General features: G+C 34.7%; 2 protein-coding genes across 10 annotated transcripts; one reads left to right on the top strand and one right to left on the bottom strand.

Moving 5' to 3' along the window:
• The first annotated feature begins 8587 nt into the window (after positions 1 to 8587).
• LOC104769384 (protein EMBRYONIC FLOWER 1) lies at positions 8588 to 14552 on the top strand. Of its 9 annotated transcripts, none has more exons than XM_087506004.1 (9): positions 8588 to 8959; positions 9886 to 10059; positions 10253 to 10443; positions 10538 to 10657; positions 10734 to 10796; positions 10883 to 12096; positions 12283 to 13905; positions 14000 to 14087; positions 14186 to 14552. In XM_087506004.1, the coding sequence occupies exons 2-7, from the start codon at positions 9965 to 9967 to the stop codon at positions 13828 to 13830; spliced, it is 3231 nt and encodes a 1076-aa protein (XP_087362130.1). In that variant the 5' UTR covers positions 8588 to 8959; positions 9886 to 9964; the 3' UTR covers positions 13831 to 13905; positions 14000 to 14087; positions 14186 to 14552. The 9 variants fall into 9 exon arrangements, with proteins under 9 accessions (XP_087362130.1, XP_019098090.2, XP_019098092.2 ...); XM_087506002.1 differs by having other exon boundaries at positions 8590 to 8959; positions 10880 to 12096; XM_019242545.2 differs by lacking the exon at positions 14000 to 14087 and having other exon boundaries at positions 10880 to 12096.
• Positions 14553 to 15873: 1321 nt separating this feature from the next.
• On the bottom strand, positions 15874 to 18270 carry LOC104769386 (L-gulonolactone oxidase 3). The gene is made up of 3 exons (XM_010493585.3): positions 17321 to 18270; positions 16981 to 17236; positions 15874 to 16885 (listed from the first exon to the last, which is right to left on the bottom strand). Exons 1-3 carry the CDS (start codon positions 18005 to 18007, stop codon positions 16059 to 16061), a joined length of 1770 nt encoding a protein of 589 aa, XP_010491887.1. The 5' UTR covers positions 18008 to 18270; the 3' UTR covers positions 15874 to 16058.
• Positions 18271 to 19744: the final 1474 nt, after the last annotated feature.

Below are 19744 nucleotides of genomic sequence, written 5' to 3' on the forward strand. Positions count from 1 at the left end.
TAACTCGTTTGAGCTCTAATATGTATAGCCTCCTTCATTATTTCACAAAATTCGAGTTTTACATAGATACGACTTACGAGGTAATTCAAACAAGTAACAGTAATTAGTAACAAGTACCGACTTATTTTATCTGATTCTTTTTCATGAGTTTTTTTTTTCTTTTCAAAATTCAAGATTTATTTAGCTAGTTTTTTTTTTTTGGGTCAACTATTTAGCTAGTTATCATCATCTAGCAGGTAACAAATTGGATCTTAAGAAATGACAGCAAAATATTTTATTTTTTCCGAAAATAAATTTGGCTATATATGTTGTATTGACGACCTACATGCAAAATTATATATGGAATATGAAGCATTTTATAATAAATAAATAAATATTACCTTTTGTTCTGTTTTGAAAAGAAATTCTAAATACCAAAAAAAATGTTTGTGAAACTTTTGGAATTTCAGAATACGGCAATTTGAACACAAAAATGGTAATTCAAAAAAAAAAAAAAAAACTTGTTCACCAATTATAGTTATCTATTTGGTTTCTAAGGATTTCATGATTAACGCTCTATATTATTCAACAAGGTAAGTAGATTAGAAATGAGTCTAAAAATATATGCACCACTGACACCAAGGACAAACATATTAAAGCTAAGCTAAACTGCGGTAATGAAATTAGCGATTTTTATAATATATCAATGTCGAACAAGAAAGTTGTAATATAAAGTTTGTCGTCTATATAGTTCATAACTTCACATATAATGTCGAATGGGAACCCTGGTTAATTAACAACATTAGTACAAATTAATCAATATATTACAAATTTCAGTTATGATTAGCATATACTTGTGTAAGGTAACTGTGAAATCTGGAATTCGCGTACGAGTGAGCCGTGAGGTGTTGCGAGAAAAATAATTAATATGCAAAACTATGCAAATGCAACTAAATCCCTAAATCCAATAACAATATAAGAGACTACGCAAAAGCAACTAAATCCCTACATTATCAAATCACGATATTTTCCTATCGCAAATCTCAGCAAAAAAAATTTTTATTACAACTAACCGTAATAATAATTTATTTTAAAGATTGAAAACGTAAATTACTTCTTTCTTTTTTTGTGAAATTTAATATGTAAAACTAAAATATCTGACTTGGTCAATTGAACGTAAATGACTATTTCAAGTGATGTTGTTTGTGTGTGTGTTTTCTTTTTTCAAAAAGAAAGATGCGCTGAATCGTGTGGCTCAGACAACATGCTTTTTGGGTTCAACCCAGATTTTAGGTAATGGCTTAAAAATAGGGTATATTCATCTAGGGATATTGAACCAAACTGTCATTTTTAAAGATCTTATCAGATATTGCCTCATGCTGTGTAAATAATATACTAAATTTGAATATTGTGATATTTAATGAAAAAAAACAATTTGTTATAAATTAATTTACCACAGATTCTATTATTAGTGACAGCATGCCCGCGGGTCCAGACTAATATTAGTGTATTACTACCAAGTAAGGGTGGTCACTTATTCTGTCCTACGATAACAGTTATATATCTTTTAAAAACCACCAAATTTGTTGGGTTTTTAGTAAAAACCTATTATCCAGAAAATATTGTAATATGCTTTTAATCATATACTAGATTAGGACCCGTGCTAAAGCACGGGTTAAAATTTCTTTTATTTATATTATAATTTTAGAATAAAATATAATTTATATGATTGTTTTTAAAAGTTTATTTAGATAAAAAGTTATGCAATAAAATCATATGCTAAATATGATGGCTTGAAAAAACACCTATTTTGTAAGTTTTATATTATTAATTTTGTAATTTTGCGTATGAGAAATAGTTATGTTTGTTGTTTGTTTTTATTTTAATTTTTGAACATGTTTGGTGAAAGTGTTTTAAAATGACTCTTGCTTAGGGCATCCTTAATGGGAGAACTTTTTTTTGTGTTCTTAGATTAAATATATAGTGAAAATAATGTAAGATCAGTTGTTAAGATCATAGGTAAAAAAAATGGGGGAACTAATTTTGATGTTCTTAGAATAAAGATATAGTGAAATTTTTATGAAACAAAAAATATATTTCATACATAAAGCTTCAAGAATCTGATTTTATTTCATACATAAATTCAAAATACAATACCATATAACCCTCTCTTTTTGAAGGTTCTCTCTTCCATTGTTACAATCTTCTTTTATTTCATACAAATCCGAAACCCTTTGATCTCCCTGTTTCTCTGTCTGTGATCACTCTCACTGCAACAACCAAACATAATCAAAACCTGTGAATTTAAGGCTCTCTACGATGGATAAAAGGAGAGAGTAGCATTACCATCCACAAGCTCCCCAAAAGAAGCAAATGCATCCTGAAGCTTTTCATTTGTTGTGAGTCTAGATAGACCTATTCACCAAAGATACAAGAGTACATGTAATGAGAACATTTTTGATCTTCAGGCCTAGAGGAGTCTAATAAAGCAAACAAATACATTTCAAGGTAATCTTCTGAAAATCATAGTTAAGAGACACAAACTGCAGAATCAGTTTATAGCAATCTGCAGGAACAACTAAGTGTAGTACAAAAACTAAAGCAGGCTTGTGGTCATTCCCTTTAAAGCGCATATACCAACCAAGTATAGCTTTAGAAAGGAAACAAGATTGCAATAGCACTATTAGCTAGATCAATTCCCGTTTCTATTCTGCCATTATCAAACTTAAAAGTAACAAACTACGCTAATACTATATAAAAAATGTCTTGATGATTCTGTTCAAGTTTCAAACAAGTTAGTAATAAACCAAAAAAAAATGCAATTCCAAGCTACAACGACAATCTATATAAATAGTAAAGGAGGATATCTTCTTTGCAAGATGGCTCAGTGGAGACACAAATCAAATTCGGATCATCACTCACTACTAATAGTATTAACGGAGCATTAGCGGAGGATTCGAGGATTTGTTTGGTTTAAAATTGTTAAAGTTTCGATTAATTAAAACCGTTAATTGACAGATAATCTAAACCCTATACCATGTTACGAAACCCAAACCTAATTCAATTTTGCCCTAAATCGATGAAACATCCGACAAACAATGATTGAAAGGGGAAACGACGGGACTACCTCTATATCGCCGGAGATGATCTATGCCAGACAAAGGAGACGACTAGACAATGGGTCGGCTAGAAGATTTCGACTAAACCATCAAATCGCCGGAGATATCAATCGATATAAGATGAGAAGTTAGCAAAGATCGGTTCCTCGGAAAACCTTAGCAAAGATCGATTTCACCATGCAATAGCTCTCGATTTGGGTGGTTTAGACGGAAGATTTTGGTGTTTCTACGGCGAGGATGAAGGAAAGGAAGCTGTCGCCGTTTTCTCTCTTTCGTCGCAAACCCTAGTCTCGATTTGGAAGAGATACAGAAATGAAATAATTTTGGGTCTTCCGCAAAAAAACGCAGCGTATCACGTGGTGACACGTTCATGAGAACTGGGCTTCAAACTGATCTACATGTAGACCCAAAAAATCGATCTAAGTCCACTATTCATTATTTTTATATTTTAAACGGGCTTGGAACACCCCAACTGATCCCCGTTAATGATGGCCTTAGGTAAGATTTTATTTTCAACTGCACAATAAGATCTCGGAAATCACGATTAAGTGTGATAAATTGCCAAGATTTTATTCCTTTTTACGCTTAACAATATATATTTTGTAACAATATATGGAATACTAAAGATTTTATTTTGAAAATTATATAAATCATTGGAATATTCTCTTTAAGAAGATTATTTGGGATATTCTTAAGTGTATTTATATAGCCCACGGATTGACCAAATTAATCTCTAACTTTTTTTGTAACCAACCTATATTTAATCTATAACCTATTTTATAACTTATAAAAATTATATAGTCTACGAAAAAAGTTGTGTACTTCCGTTTTATTATATAGGGGATTTTTTTTATTCTCTAGGTCCCCATCATGCATTTTATTGATAAAAAGGTTATAACTTCTATAACAATTCAAAATCGCAAAATCTTTAATGAAGCTTAATTGTGGGAATATAAAGTTACGGTAGTTTTTTAAAATGAGTATAGTATCATAGTGTATTTCTCTTTATAGGATTCTAGCTCGTTTTTCTTTGTTCCGGATGTAATTTTTTTTTTTTATGTTTGGACTGTCATGGAATGATATTTTAATAACTTGTGGTTAAAAGAAATGCTATATAAAATTTTAGTATTTAAAAATATAAATGTATATGAATTATTGGAGGTAAGATATATTTCAATCAATGTAGTTCGAATTTAGTGAATTTCTCTTTTTCAATTTTTGTAGTCGTGGTAAAATAATATTATAAACAAGATCTTAAAATTTATGACTATATCATAACTTTAAAGCATTCTCTCTTGATAATTTTCTTTTAGTATTAAACATATTGCACACCCATAGAACACGAACACAAGCGTGAGTTCCCATGTTTTGGTGATGGATTTTGGTGGAAAGTTGAAGTTAATAGATATCATCGTGGTCATGAGGGTTTACGTGGCCACCATAATTACGACCTAATAATATATCTTACAGCTTTAGTTATATAAAGGTATATATACGTACGTAAACAAACACACACATGCATGCATTATCATTATATATGCATCTAAAAACTAATATAATGATTAGCGAAACAAAAGCTGAGATGAGATTGTAATTCATGAAATTTTCAAACTCCTTACGATTGATCATACACAAAATCCTTTAACGTGGCTCATGACAGTGACTTCCACAAAAGATTTATAACCCTGCAACGCATGCATCCCTCTTCTCTTCTTCGTTTTTTGTTCTTCGTTTCTTTTTTAAGAAAGCATAATTAATTAGGGGATTGTGTCTTACATATTAGAAAAAATGTTGTCTGTCGGAATCCATTATCAATAGTTCTCTTGGTTAAGTGAAATACTATTGAGGTTCTATTATTTCTTTCCGCTTGTTTCTATGCATGCTTACACATGTTTGTGTTTTTTTCTTCATTTGAAATCACAATCTTTAGCATCTATAATCAAAAATAACTGGTTAAATATCTTCAACACAATAATCCAAACACAAACGAATGTTTCTTATAAAACAAAATGCAATTAAGCCACAGTCCTCATTTTCGAAGGGTATAACCTTTCACAAACAACAACAGTAAAAATATTATTAATTAGAGGTTGGCCATGAGTTAAGTACTTAACAGATTAAACAGCGATGAATTTATAGATATACAAACAGATTAAATGTTTGGACGGTCGAGAACCAAACAGATCGCTGATAAGTGTTTCGTCGAGGAGCTAACACATCTCAACATAGTGAACCGTACGCAAGTGTATACCTGCGTGCATAAACGTATCACCCCATTATGATTGTTTTCTCGAATGCTTATAAGGAATTTTAATGGCCCACAAACACAAAGAATGCGTGTATAATTAAATACGAATTGCCAATATCTGAATAGTCTTATATGGCCCACGAAGCAAATCAACAGGCAAATATTACCACTCTTTACTTGATTAATGAGCTTTTTAAGTCTGCTTCTTCAGTTCTTCTATATATATATAGTATCTGCCTATATGGTGTGCTCACCCTAAGCTGAAGAAACTTAATCTTACCGTCTAACACTTTTTTATAATTAAGAAATCTCAGATATATTATTGTTTTGGATCTAGAATCAGTCGTTGATAATACATGTCAAAACATATATAAATCATATATTCATTAGTATTCTAATTTATTTCCCTAATAAAATAAACCTCTATAGTCAATCAAGTGAGCTTAATTTCTTCACAGAATGTATCGAATACTTTTGTAGAAAAAAAAAAAAAAACTCTCGACAAGTCGTTTATGAGTCAGTCGTATATAATAGATGCATTGATCAATCTTTCTATCAGAGAACTAAGGTGTTAAACAAATGAGATAAGTTATCGTCTAATAGATGTATCAAACATTAAGCTAATTAATCACGATTGTGTTTTGCAACTAAAGATTTGAGTTCAAGTATTTTGTGAATGGGGGATCAAATAAAACTCAAAGGTATCAGTAACATATATATACATAATGGGTGATACACATAGATGCATGTAAACGAGTATATAAACATAAATATACATAGGTATAAACAGATATGATCATATGATGATGTTGGGGTGTGTGTAAGAAGTAAAAATCCAAGGGTTAAAAAGGGGAGAGATAGAGAGAGAGGAGAGAGAGAAGGTTTGATGTGGTTGTCGAGATGCTAACAGAGAGGCACATGCAAAGCTTAAATGATGGTATCGCTGGTGGCCAAAGCATCTCCTTAAAGCTGTCCTTTTTCATCTTAAGTCCTCTTTTTTTATTTCCCCTTTGCTACCGCTTCTCTCTCTCTATATAAGTTGTATGTAATTTTATAAGTTTTTTTTTTTAATACGTATCAACTTGTGTAGTTGTGCACGTATGCATACCTAAAAGTGTATCAATTAATTAATTAATTAATTATAGATTTAATCTCTTTTTCTCGAGTTACAAATACGTTTGAAGATAATATTCAGAAAAAATAATATGAATCTTGATTTAATACGGTGGAGCTCAAACGTTTGGTTGGTTGAAGATAGGTTCTGGCGTTCTGCCCTTAAATTATCTAAAGAAGAGATAAGATCATCACGAATATGTGCTCAATTCCTTTTCCATAAAGTTGGGTAATAAATTATGAATATTTAGCTAGAAAATTTCAGAGTGGGCGTATGTATATATATTGTTGAATTTTTGTGATAAACGTAACTAATGCATCCAAAATTTCAAAATGGACCATTAACACGTCTTGGCATCACAATTTGTCAAACCCGTAATTAATTGCGTCGAACAAGAAAAAAACTAATCTTATGTGGCAGAAGTAAATCACATAGTATATGGCAGTGGGAAGAAAAAGGAGATTAATTTTTTCACCCAAAATAGACTAAAGTAACAAACCTAAATTTTTCTGGAAAGAATTGGGTTATTAAAAAACCTCGAAGCCGACAAAAAACTAAGCGAATAATAAATAAAAACCCAATTTACCGAAGAAAGAATATTATAAAAAAAATACAGGAACAAGGAGAGAGAGAGAAATGTGTTATAAAGGGATAAAGCCCACTAAAGGTCATCACTCATCTAACTGTATACTACTATTATTTTCTTCGAGGAAATTTATTTACCTGATCTAGTATTTTATTTTCACCAAGGTTTGTATAAATTTACCCGATATACTAGATTTAACACAACTTAATGATACTTATATTTTAATACTTAATTCCAGAAATATATATATATATATATATATGTGTATCAATACGTTGATATCTAAAGGAAAAGAAAACATTAGATACGTCATGAAAAAGAGAGAGCCAGATCGATTTGTATATGATTATGTGATTGAATTTGATTAACAAAGTAGAGTCAACATCCAATTAAGTGCTTTTATATAAATAATATCGAATATGCAAAAGGTCTAAAGAGAAAAACAAAGTTTGTTTGTGTTAAAACTTTGCTTACATCATAGGTATCCCATTAGGTTGGTGTACCATGTGATGATACTTGTACCACCGAAAAAACAGAAATCATATATTAAACAAACACATCCCCCTCTATATAGATCTTTTGAATAAAAAATAATAATATATATAATAATAATTAGGGGTTTACCATATAGATCTTTTGAATAGAAAATAGATAGGTTTTATGTGAACCAAAACTTTTTATACTTTTTTTTTACTGTGGTAAACTTTGGAAAGGAAGGAGGAGGGAAAAAGAGTGCTAGGGTTAATATATATTATTATACATTTAATGAGGAGGAAATGGGCTCATCTAGGGTAACATCACCTACCCATACAAATTTTATCATGCTTTTAGGGCTCTTTTTTTTTTTTTTTTTGTTGCCTTCAACTTGGTCCCGCGTCTTCTCCCACTACTCGTACTCTCTCTTCACTCTCGTGAACCACACGCTCCAATATCTCTCCATCGTCCGTGCCGACGCGTCCACGGACGAAACGTGCCCACACGCGAGATAAAAACAAAACGCCGTGGTATTCACGCGCTCCTAGGGTTTTGAGGACACAAGTGAAAAAAATAGGTTTGTGATAAGAACCGCACATTACGGACACGTGTGCTTTTCTCATTGGGTTCTTGTGCCTCCCCATCCTCTATCACACAAACAAATAAATTAAAAAATTTTAAAAATGGATTTCTTTCCTAAAATAAAGAAAACAATGAAAATCTTTCACTTAATCCTTGTTGTTTAATATTTGGGATATGTTACCCTAATCCAGCCTGTTTTTATTTAATGTGTTTAGATATTTTTCCTTCACTATAGCATACCAAAAAAATAAAAATTTCTTTCTTTCTTTAATAACTATCTAAACAAATACAGATACAGATACAAAATACGTGTACACAAATGTTAAAGTAAAGATACGTAACCTTGTTTCGTGTAATTGGATATAGGCAGACCAGATGGTGACATGGCATTGTCATGCTCCATATATGAGTTGTTCCTTCTAAAAAATTAAAGAAAAATACACAATAAATTAATATAAAATATATTTTAATGAAATAAAACCCTTATATCGACGTGAAAGAGAAAAAAAAAAACCCTCATTTCAAGGATAAGAGAGCTTCCTCACTTTCTCTCTCTTTGTTTCTCCAACAGTTCTCTCTCTCTCTACAAAGCCAAAAAAAAAAATTAAAGTCCTCCCCTTTCTCTCTCTCTCTCTCTCTCTCCCCCCTTTCGTCTTAGGGTTTCTGGAAAAATCGCAGTCAAATTCTACTCATCTCACGACGAATCGATCCTCGAAACTCATCTAATCTTCTTATCCATAACCTTATCAATCTCCCGATATAGTTTTTTCCCCTTGCCGCTTAAGATCGAGCTCGAATCTCGTATCCACCCCCTTTTACTTTTTTTTCCCCTAATTTCTGGTCGGATTTTAAACCAGGTGCGTGTTTCCGACATGAATCTTTCGATTTAAGGTTTCAGTTTAGGTTTTGATCTTTGTTTGGTCTGAGATTTGTTGTGTCTGACTTAAAAGAGAGCTGACTTCGTGTCTCTTTTTTTTTATAAGCTTCACTGTTCATTTATACGTCTCGCGTCTTCTGCTGAAACTCGCTGTTCTTCTTACCCCCTTTTTTTTTTTTTTTTTTTTTTTTTTCTTTTCACGGACTATTCACGTGCCGATAGATCTGGCCCGTATTAATTGGGTGGGTCTTTGGGTTTACTCTTTTGTTAATCAAAATCACATGCCGTTAATTTTAAGTGTTTTTATTTATCTGTTAATTCCGTTCTTAATTTTCGATTTTAAACCCTAAATTACGCTGATTTAATTATAATTTCACCTTTCTTTGGGTTTTGTTTTCTGAGATTATACTGAATCGGGTCTCATCTTCTTTAATTTTTTATTTTTTTTGGTTGGCTGTAGATAAAAGGTGAAAGCTTTGGGTTTTTTTTTTTGTCTGAAAAAACCCTAAATTTAGGTCGTGTTTAGATTTAGGTTTACATGTTACGATTAATTTTTGTTTTAGTTATTAATGAAATGGGATGCTAGTAATGAATCTCGTTCTTGATTTTATGTAGAGACCTTTAGGGTTTTGAAATTTTGTTTCTTTGCCGTGACATTGTGGAGTTTGATGTTGGTTATGAATGTTATTTTATGTGGGATATTCTTGGAATATGCTTGAACATTATGTTATCAATTAGTTATCTTTATTGCTTGATTATAATCAGAGTTATATCTGGTGTCGTACATTTGGAAAGTTAAAGACTTTTGTCTTGATATGCAACAATAATGTGATTATCAACCACAGTTATACTGTGTGATATATGTTTCGTGATGCTAAGAAATGTTTTTGTGTGTTGCTTTTGTAGCTCTAGTTGCGGAGAGAGTGTCATGGTGCATAGAAGTTAATCATCACTGAGGCTTATAATTTATCTTCAAGCAAATCAAATGGGATCCTCCATTAAGATCAATTCAATATCCATAGATCTTGCAGGTGCTGCCAACGAGATTGATAAGGTGAAATGTGATCATTTCTCAATACGGTGAGCATAATTTGTTAACCTTATGCATTATCAACCATCCTTGTTAGGTTGATCAGTTTGTATGTGTGTTAAGTTCTATATGATGTTCATTTCCAAATGCATATATATAGTACTATAGTAGCAAGGTACAAGTATATATATACATGCTTACATGACATGAATATTGAGTTTTTGTTCTTCTTGATTAATGCAGTGCATTCGTAGCTGAAACCCGTGAGAGAGACCATAGAAAATGTTGGCCGTTTTCAGAAGAGAGCATTAGTTTGGTGGACCAACAAAACTATGCTCTTCCTTCTTTATCTGTGCCAAAGTTTAGATGGTGGCATTGTATGAGCTGTATCAAAGATATAGATGCTGATGGAACAAAAGTAACTGGACCTAATGGTATATAAAATCACATTTCCAATACTGTTTTTATGTTTCTATAGACGTATATATACTTGTCTACTTGAACTTAATGCAACTGAGTTGTTTCCAGATTGTGGACTGCATTCAAACTCAAGAGCTATTGGAAACTCTTCGGTTGTTTCAAGTAAAAACAAGTTGAATCCGTTAACTATCATTGATCAAGAGAAAGAAAGGAAGACTGATATTGCAGGTCTGCATTTGCTGGTGTTTAGTTTCATATTTCATAGCAACGTGAATTAATCGTTTTGTGTTATCATTTATTTCAGGTAATGCTGGTGAGGAGAATTTGGATGTAAACTGTGAAAGAACTCAGAAGGATGATCAGACAGGTATAGTTTTCTCTGCTCTAGCCACACTTACATGTATGCACATAAAGCGGAGTAACTAATTTCTAAAAGCTCATCAACTGCAGCAGCTACTACGTTTCTCAAGAAAGGTCGTGGTCGACCAACGGATGCTTCTACTGTTAGGAGCAAGAGTAGAAAGCTCGCGAGTCCAGAGCAGGTAGGCAACAAGAAGTCTAAAGAAAAGGCTAACAAACAAGTTGTGGATCAGGCTGTGACAACTTTCGGATCATCTGAAATTGCTGGTGTGGTTGAAGATACACCTCCCAAGGCAACCAAGAATAATAAAGGTATCCGTGGTGGTCTGTTGGAATGCGATAACGGGTCATCAGAGAGTATAAATCTTGCTATGAGTGGGCTGCAGCGTAGGAAATCACGCAAGGTTCGTCTACTCAGTGAGTTGCTTGGTAATACCAAAACCAGTGGTGGTGGTGGTAGTAGTAATGTCAGAAAAGAAGAGTCTGCTTTCAAAAAGGAATCGGTTAGAGGTAGAAAAAGAAAGCTGGTACCTGAAAACAATTACGTCAGCCGGATATTAAGTACAAACGGTGCCACCTCTGAGAATGCCTCTAAAAGTTGTGACTCTGATCAAGGTAAAAGTGAATCAACTGATAGTGGGTTTGAGAGAACTCCAATTAAGGGTAAGCAGAGAAACAGAAGATTTCAGGTTGTTGACGAGTTTGTTCCGCCAGTTCCTTGTGAATCTGCACAAGAGGGTGTTAAGGAGCATGATGCAGATCCCAGTAAGAGATCAACTCCTGTGCACTCTTTATTCACTGGAAAAGATTCGGTTCCTTGTCCTCCAGGTACTCAGAGAACAGAGAAGAAGCTCGCCAAGAAGAAGACAAAGAAGCCCGTAACTGATAATGGGAAGAGCACCCTCATCAGTTTTAATACCGGCATTGATGGAAACCAAACTGGTCCTCCAATAAACACAGTTTCCCACACTCGAGATTTATTGAATGAGAAGAGTTTATTTGACAACCGTTTGGCATCAGAAGGGTATTTCAGAAAATATATCCCTCAGCCTAATGATAAGCCGGTCACTTCTTTGCATTTGCAAGATAATGATCATGTCAGGTTAAGAGATGCGGAACCAAACTGTCTTCGAGACTTTAGTTCCTCTTCTAAATCCAGCACAGGTGAATGGTTGAGAACTGGAGCAGATGTTGTTGACTTCAGAAGCAACAATAGCAATACAAATAGATCGTCTTTCTCGAACTTTAAGCTAAGATACGCCCCTTCGTCTGCTGAAGTTGCGGATGTTTCCCGTGTGTTGCAAAAGGTACAAGCTTTTCATCTATTCCAATTGCTGTTATATATGTAAATCTCTGTATTACAGTTTGTGAGTGCACATTTGAGCGTCAAAATTCTCATTCTGTTTTCCAACTTGCACCTATTGTTGTTTATTCCAAACTGGTGTGCTTCAGTGATTGGATGAGGATAATAACGGGATTGATTTACTTGGCAGGATGCTTCTGGTGCAGACAGAAAGGGGAAGACTGTTATGGTCCAAGAACATCAGGGAGCAGCCAGAAGCCAGAGCCACGATAGAAAGGAGACTACGACTGAAGAGCAAAACGATGATATTCCAATGGAGATAGTGGAGCTCATGGCCAAAAACCAGTACGAGAGGTGTCTTCCCGATAAAGAAGAAGACGTTAGCAACAAACAGCCATCTCAAGAAACGGCACACAAATCCAAGAATGCTCTGCTGATTGATCTCAATGAAACCTATGATAACGGGATCTCACTCGAGGACAACAACAACACATCAAGACCACCAAAACCGTGTGGTAGCAGTGCAAGGAGGGAAGAACATTTTCCTATGGGAAAACAACAGCAAAACTCTCATGACTTTTTCCCAATAAGTCAGCCTTATGTGCCTTCTCCGTTTGGGATCTTTCCTCCCACACAAGAAAACCGAGCCAGCTCCATCCGGTTCTCTGGTCACAACTGTCAGTGGCTTGGGAATTCACCAACTGTGGCTACTCAGAACCCTTCTCCATCCTCATTTCGGGTATTACGTGCTTGTGATACGTGCCAGAGTGTTCCTAATTCTCATCCAATATGGCCATCTTCCATGATACCACCACAGAGTCATCATAAGCCAGTTTCTTTCAATATGGATCAGTCAGCAAAGCCTGGTATGCTTTCACAAGCAGCCAACAATGAAAATACATGGAACCTCAACTTTGTTGCTGCCAATGGGAAGCAAAAATGTGGGACTAATTCAGAACTCTCATTTGGCTGTAAACATGCTGCTGGGGTTAGTAGTAGTAGTAGTAGGCCAATAGATAACTTTACTAGTGAAAGCTCTATACCGGCATTGCATCTACTCAGCCTTATGGATCCTCGTCTGAGGTCAACCACTCCCGCTGACCAACACGGAAACACTAAATTTACTAAAAGACATTTTCCGCCAGTCAACAACCAGTCAAAGGAGTTTATAGAGCTTCAAACAGGGGACTCCAGTAAGACAGCCTACTCAACTAAGCAGTTACCTTTTGATTTTTACAACAAGAGATTCGCACAAGACTCCTCTTCCAGAAAGAGTTTCCCCATCATACCACCTCTTGGTACGTCTTCATTTTCTTTTCAAAATGCTCAGCCTTCATGGAGTCCTCATCATCAAGAGAAGAAAGCCAAGAGAAAAGACACGTTTGCTGCTCCGGGGGTCTACAATAATACTAATGAAAAGGCGGCGTTTGCGAGCAGCAACGACCAAGCGAAGTTCCAGCTTCTAGGGGCATCGAACTCAATGATGCTTCCTTTGAAATATCACATGACGGATAAAGAAAAGAAACAAAAGAGAAAAGCAGAGAGCTTGAATAATGCCTCTGCGTGGCCGCTCAAGAATTCTGGAACCATTGTGTGCAGCGTCAATAGAAACCCTGCTGATTTCACCATTCCTGAACCTGGTAATGTTTACATGTTAACGGCTCAGAATCTTAAGGTCCGAAAACGCACAACCTTCAAGAAGAAACCAAGCTTTCTAGAAGAAACCAAGCTTATGTAAGCAGGATGCAATGAAGCAGACCAAGAATCCTGGAAAATGCTTAAAAGATATAGGGCGTGGGAGAGATTTGTGCAGGTATGTTGCTAGGACTACCTGCTTTCTATTTATTTAGTATTCGAATTTAATTGAAAATCATTGACTTGAGAAAACTAGCTTCGTTGAATTTTAGTGCTGGAAGCAGGTTATAATACTATCTGCACCTTACCTTGTGTTTCTCCATTAGTCAGAACTTAAGGACCTGATTTATGTTTAGTTAGGTATTAGAACAGAGTTTCATCAATCTCTTCATCATATTTTTTTTTTTTGTGTCTCCGTTTCTAACAAAATAGGTTTCTTTCTACTCAATGTGAAACAGATACTGAGGCAGAGGGATTGGATACAAAGAGAGAGAGAGAGAGAGAGAGAGAGAGAGAGAGAGAGAGAGAGAGAGAGAGAGAGAGAGAGAGAGAGAGAGAGAGAGAGAGAGAGAGAGAGACTGAAAACATTCCTATTGAGAAATCAAAAATAAGTCAGACAAGAAGCAGTAAACTGCAAATCTTCCTCCTGTTCCTCAAAACTCGTTTCTTATGTTTTGTTCAAGCATACAGTACTTGGGTAAACTCAGCGTGTGTATATATTTAAGTTACTGTACTACCCCCTGAATAGGCCTTTGTTGTTTTTTTTAATTGGGGATACCAGATACCTTTTTGTTTCGTTATATAATTATGTAGTCTTTATTTAAACCGGTGTGTTTGTTATTCGTTGTGTTGAAATGTTACTATCAGACAAAGCAACTTCTCCAAACTCAAGAGGAAAACCTAAGAGAAACCCTCTTAACTGTTCATCTATCTTTAAACAAAAATTAACTTTTAATATTGTGTAAAATAATTCTCCAATTTGAAAAAAAAAATAATTCTGCAAAATAACTTTCTTGACATTAAAAAAGCTAAGAGGAAATGTTTATTGTTACTTTTCAACATTTTAATATCCTTTTTAAGACTGTTGATCATATAACAACTCTGAGTTTGCATTTGGCTGACTTGCGACCCGAGTAAAGGATAGTTTTATCATAGGAGAAAGGGATGATGTGAGCGTGAGATTGAAGTGTTGGCAGATTGGGGAGAATTTTTCGGTCTAGTAGGAGAGAGGAGACATATATGGTTCTTGAAGGAGAATTAAAACCGAGGGTGAGGAGCAAGTAAAGAAAAGAAAAGATGGTGAGATTCCAAATCTAATTAAGCAAAGATAGCTACTGGTTTGTAGGATATCCTAAGAAAACGCATTTAGTGGATCTAAAAACTAGAGAGTGGGATTAACAAACACAGTAAAAAAAAAAAAAAAAAAAATCCTTAGACAATTATATGAGATGGGCAGACGAGCTAAAATATATTTCATTGTCAGTAGAGGAAAGGGGATAAGATGTTGAATAAGTGGACCTCCATAAGAAGTGCCTCTACCCCAAGAGGGAATTAGGTAGTTGAGCTTGATAGAAAAGAGCTCAAATTAACCTCAAAAAAGGTTGCACGTCCATTTTGTTAGGACGTGTAAATATATGGAAAACGAGGCATTCAAATGCCTTGGGCCGCGATAATATTTGAAGAACGGTGCGGAGATTATTGTATTCACCAATATTGTAGAAAGCTTTGATTGTTTTCTGAAACTGGTTTTGAATGAAGTGACAGAGGTGTAACAAGTCATTTCATTTTTTTAGTTCAATCATTTATGATTGAATCCCATTCTTTTAGGTCAGTCGTCATAATGTCATATATTGCATGGGGTTACTAGGCTTTAATACCACATTAATTGGTAAAACTAAATCGACGGGCTTGAAAGTGTATTGATTACATATCGATAACATGAGAATACTGAGAACTTTTTCCACTATATGTACAAGATTATAAAGACCTTCCTATCCGATCGGGTAAACGAAGGGATCCAGCAGCGGGAGCAACATGATTTTTTTGTTCGGACAACGCCACAACGGTTTGAAACGTGTCATAATCCACGGATAATTTTATTTTAAAAAAAAAAATCCAATTGCAAATACTTTGAAAGAATCAAATATGGATAAGAAAATTTATTTCCGGACAAATAGCATACATAATATATCCCAAAAATTAAGGATATCCAAGATCCTAGTAAAACATTTATATTCCTTTGGATACACTCATGAGTATATGAAGAATAATTTATTCTGTCTCTTTATCATTTTGTCACCGGATGATATAATTTAAACATAAAAACTCAAGCTACGTCACTTGAACTTGCGCTGGAGAGTATCTGCAAACCCTAGCTTGTGTATAAACAAGACCTTGTCTACAAAAGTAACCTTTGGAAGGGCTACAATGTCTGTCTTCTGAACACACACAATTCCCTTCAAGGGCACATCCGTCGTACTTGGGACCTTCTATTCCAAACAGAATCTCATCAGACCATTCACTTGAAAACATCTTCGTAGGATCTAACTTGTTCTTCACTTCCAAGAATTTGTCAAAGTTAGGTCCACACTTTTGCTTCACCCCAAAGAAACCCACTTTCCTATTCTTTCCCCAATGCGGCTTCGCCCCGTGTTTGACAAACGCCATCTGCTCCATCTCCTCCATCACATCTTCGTTCAACCTTGGGGTCAACTCATCATCCGCTCGGTAATAGTTAAAGTCAACAACCACAGAATCCTCTGTCTGGCCAAGATAAGCACTAGAGCCCTTGATGAAACGTATGAGGATACCGTTATAGATATCAATCCCGCATAGTCTTTCTGGTTCCAAGTCTCGTAGCTTCTTCACATCAAGGAGGAAGTCTCTAAACCTGGCAACCGTAAATATAGCCGTCGTTTCATAGAAGGAAAGACCGTTATACCTCGGGTCCCATGCACAAGCGACGTCAATTCTAATCGAAGACGAGTAAAGGCAAGACCCGGAACACTGAATCTTGCCTTGCCTCCCAATAACCGGATACCCGGTAAAGAGTAAACCATTGTTCTTAAGACCATTCCCAGTTAGTTTCTTGTAGGCCAAAGTCGTATCCGCCGTGGTGCATTTTCCTTTCTCGTTCTTGCTAGATTCAAGCGCCTTCTCTACAAACATTTTCAAATCCAAAATTTAGATTCTTAAACATCTAACAAAACCAGACTAAACCGGGAATGGTAGGAGTCGTCTACTAAGTACTAACCTAATGCTCGAACCCCTTTAGAGATCAAGATAGGATTAGACTGAAATCCAGTGAAATCGTTGACTCCGTTGCCGGAGACATTGACCGGTGATCGGATATCGTAACGGTAAACCGCAGTTTTCCTAGAAGGATACCAAGTTATGTCTCCGAATTCGAATTGTTTGCCATGCTCCATAAAAATGTCTTCGAGTGCTACGTCAGATGTGAAATTATACGTCATACTTCTCTTGAATGCTTTCTCTATTGAAAGCTTAACCTACAAAAGATTAAACATACAAAACAAAACGAAATTAAAAAAATAACAATTTTAAAGAGAAAAGGTAACGGCGTTAAGTTATACCTTAGAGATAACTCCTAAAACACCCAACGATACTTTAACGGCGTCAAGAAGCTTATCATCTCTCCCTTCCTCGAGTTTAACAACCTTGGCGAAACCTTCAGATGAATTCGCCGGAACCACAAGGCTGATTCCGACAACATGGTCATGAACCGAACCACCTCGTCCCGACCACGAGCTTCCGTGAGATCCAGTACTAATGAGCCCACCGATACTAACTCCTTCCCAATACGGCGACGTACCGATGCTAAACCCGGCTCCTTCAACTTTATCGATCAGCTCTCTCAACGAGACTCCAGAATCAGCCGTAACCGTTAACCGGTCCGGTTCAATCTCGATAACCGAATTATACTTCGACGTACTGATTAGCATTGCGTCTGAACCGGAAGGACAAGCGAGTTTTGGTATGGTGTGAGAGAATCTGGTGACGGTTTTGACTTTGAGATGGTGCTCAGCCGCGTAAGCCACGGCTTTACGAAGCTCATCCTCCGTTGTTGGATACGTGACGTTAGCCGCGTGGCATGTTTTGCGGTCGGGCCATGTGCCGTACGCGTTGAAGACGGTGCAACCGGTTTGGTCGCATCGAACCGGTGGTTGTGGTGGTACGGATTGAACGGTCCATATAGTGAAGAAGAAGAAAGATAGAAGAAATGAAAAATAAAGAAGGGTATGTGAACAGTAACGCATCATGATTTATGTTTTATCTCTTGGATCTCTCTGGTTTTGGTTTTTGGTTTTGGAGGTTTATGCTTTACTTATGTATATATGAGTTTTTTTTGTTGAAGATGGAAAACATTGCTTTGAAGCAAATAAATATTGCCGGATCTTTATTGTATATAATCATCTTCTCAATTTAGTGTGACATATCATTTATTTTTAAGTAGCAGCTGATTTTATTCGAAGATGGTAAAGAATTAAAAGTTTAGTATAAATCTAAGATCTGGTCAAAACCTAAAGTGATAGAAAATATTGTAGGTTTAAATATGAAATACCCACTAAGTAAATCATCATTCATACATATTAAGAAAAAATATATTCAATGGGACTAAAATAGAGAAAAGGTGGAAATTGACAAAATAATTGATCTGACAAAAAAGTACAAAAGGAAAAGCGAGTTGTGTTTGGTTTTAAAGCGGTGATAAAATGATTGATGCGTATAATTGATTAACAAATAGTTTATACTAATTGAAAGAAAATATACTCCATCCAACATTGATTATAGATAGTTAATGGATAATAAAAATGCTTAATATCAGCTTCAGCTGAATAAAATCGATGAATTTTAGTTTACTTCATCAAATTTATATAGTACGTATATATCGTGAATAATATCGAGAAAATAATCGATTTACGTAGAGATAATTATATATAAATTTTTAACTGTTTAAGCATGTGAGTGAGGGCTATTATGATTAGTTGATTACTTTGCCTTGACATTGGTGATTAGTTTATTCAGTAAGTGGTGGAAGTTATATACTCCATCTGTCCCACGAAAAATTGATATTTTGGAATATTTTTTTTATTCCACAAACATTGATGTTTTGTAAATTTCAATAAGTAATCATTGAAAATATTTAAAATTTTGAATTGTTATTGGTTTAAAATTAAATAATATCTTTTTAGTCAAAAAAAAAGATATATTTAAACTTAGTAATTATTGTTTTTTTAAAATGTGTAAAAACTTATAAACAAGTATAAGTTTAATCCAATAATATTTTTTTAGTTGGTTAGGCTTCGACAATGGGCACAGTACCATTATTATCATAGAGTAAACGGCAAACAAACTCTCTAAGGTCATTGGTTCCCCTGGCCAACCGATACTTATAACAAAAGATGTTCTGGTGGAAACAAAACCCTCATGCCAATTGCCAATCCAGTCCAGCTTTTGTAGGACCGATTATAAAGTTTTGAAAAAAGTTGGTCAGTACTTGGCCTGGCTCATCATATATATTAAACCCCTATTTAATTTAACGGTTAGTTGTGAACTGATCTCCACAGCCAAAGTATATGACGGATCTAAAAGTTATAAATCAAATTTGAGTTTTGTCTCATAAACGCAGCAAGTCGGATTTTTAATCTAATTGAATTAACTTTTTCAAATTAGGAATTTTTTTATTTCCTTTCTTTCTTTATGCAGTATGTTTTTTGTTTTGGAGTTTAATATAATCTCAGACCAATATTTTTTTTTAAGTTTGAGAAATATTTGTTTGTGATAAAATTACGTATATATGAAATTCGAACATATATAGTTTTAAAATAAACTTTTCATAGTTTCATATATAACTATTCAATAATTGGGGCTGGAGTTTGAGTCGTGCAAACATACATGAATTAGTTATGTTTAGATAATCCAAGAGTCATACGTTGTTTCGATGTTATAAAGTCTTACGTAAAGTGCTACATTTTCGTAAGGAGAAAGAAGTATAC

Source organism: Camelina sativa, chromosome 20, assembly GCF_030686135.1.
Source record: "Camelina sativa cultivar CO46 ecotype springtype chromosome 20, ASM3068613v1".
Classification (NCBI taxonomy): domain Eukaryota; kingdom Viridiplantae; phylum Streptophyta; class Magnoliopsida; order Brassicales; family Brassicaceae; genus Camelina; species Camelina sativa.

Bases quoted from the DNA above. Each gene is read 5' to 3' on its own strand.
- LOC104769384 (XM_019242545.2), top strand. From the start codon at position 9,965: ATGGGATCCTCCATTAAGATCAATTCAATATCCATAGATCTTGCAGGT. The intron at 10,060-10,252 runs GTGAGCATAATT...TGATTAATGCAG, and splicing joins TGTGATCATTTCTCAATACG to TGCATTCGTAGCTGAAACCC. The intron at 10,658-10,733 runs GTCTGCATTTGC...CATTTATTTCAG, and splicing joins AAGGAAGACTGATATTGCAG to GTAATGCTGGTGAGGAGAAT.
- LOC104769386 (XM_010493585.3), bottom strand. From the start codon at position 18,007: ATGATGCGTTACTGTTCACATACCCTTCTTTATTTTTCATTTCTTCTA. The intron at 17,237-17,320 runs GTATAACTTAAC...AATCTTTTGTAG, and splicing joins TTTTAGGAGTTATCTCTAAG to GTTAAGCTTTCAATAGAGAA. The intron at 16,886-16,980 runs GTTAGTACTTAG...AAATGTTTGTAG, and splicing joins TAAAGGGGTTCGAGCATTAG to AGAAGGCGCTTGAATCTAGC.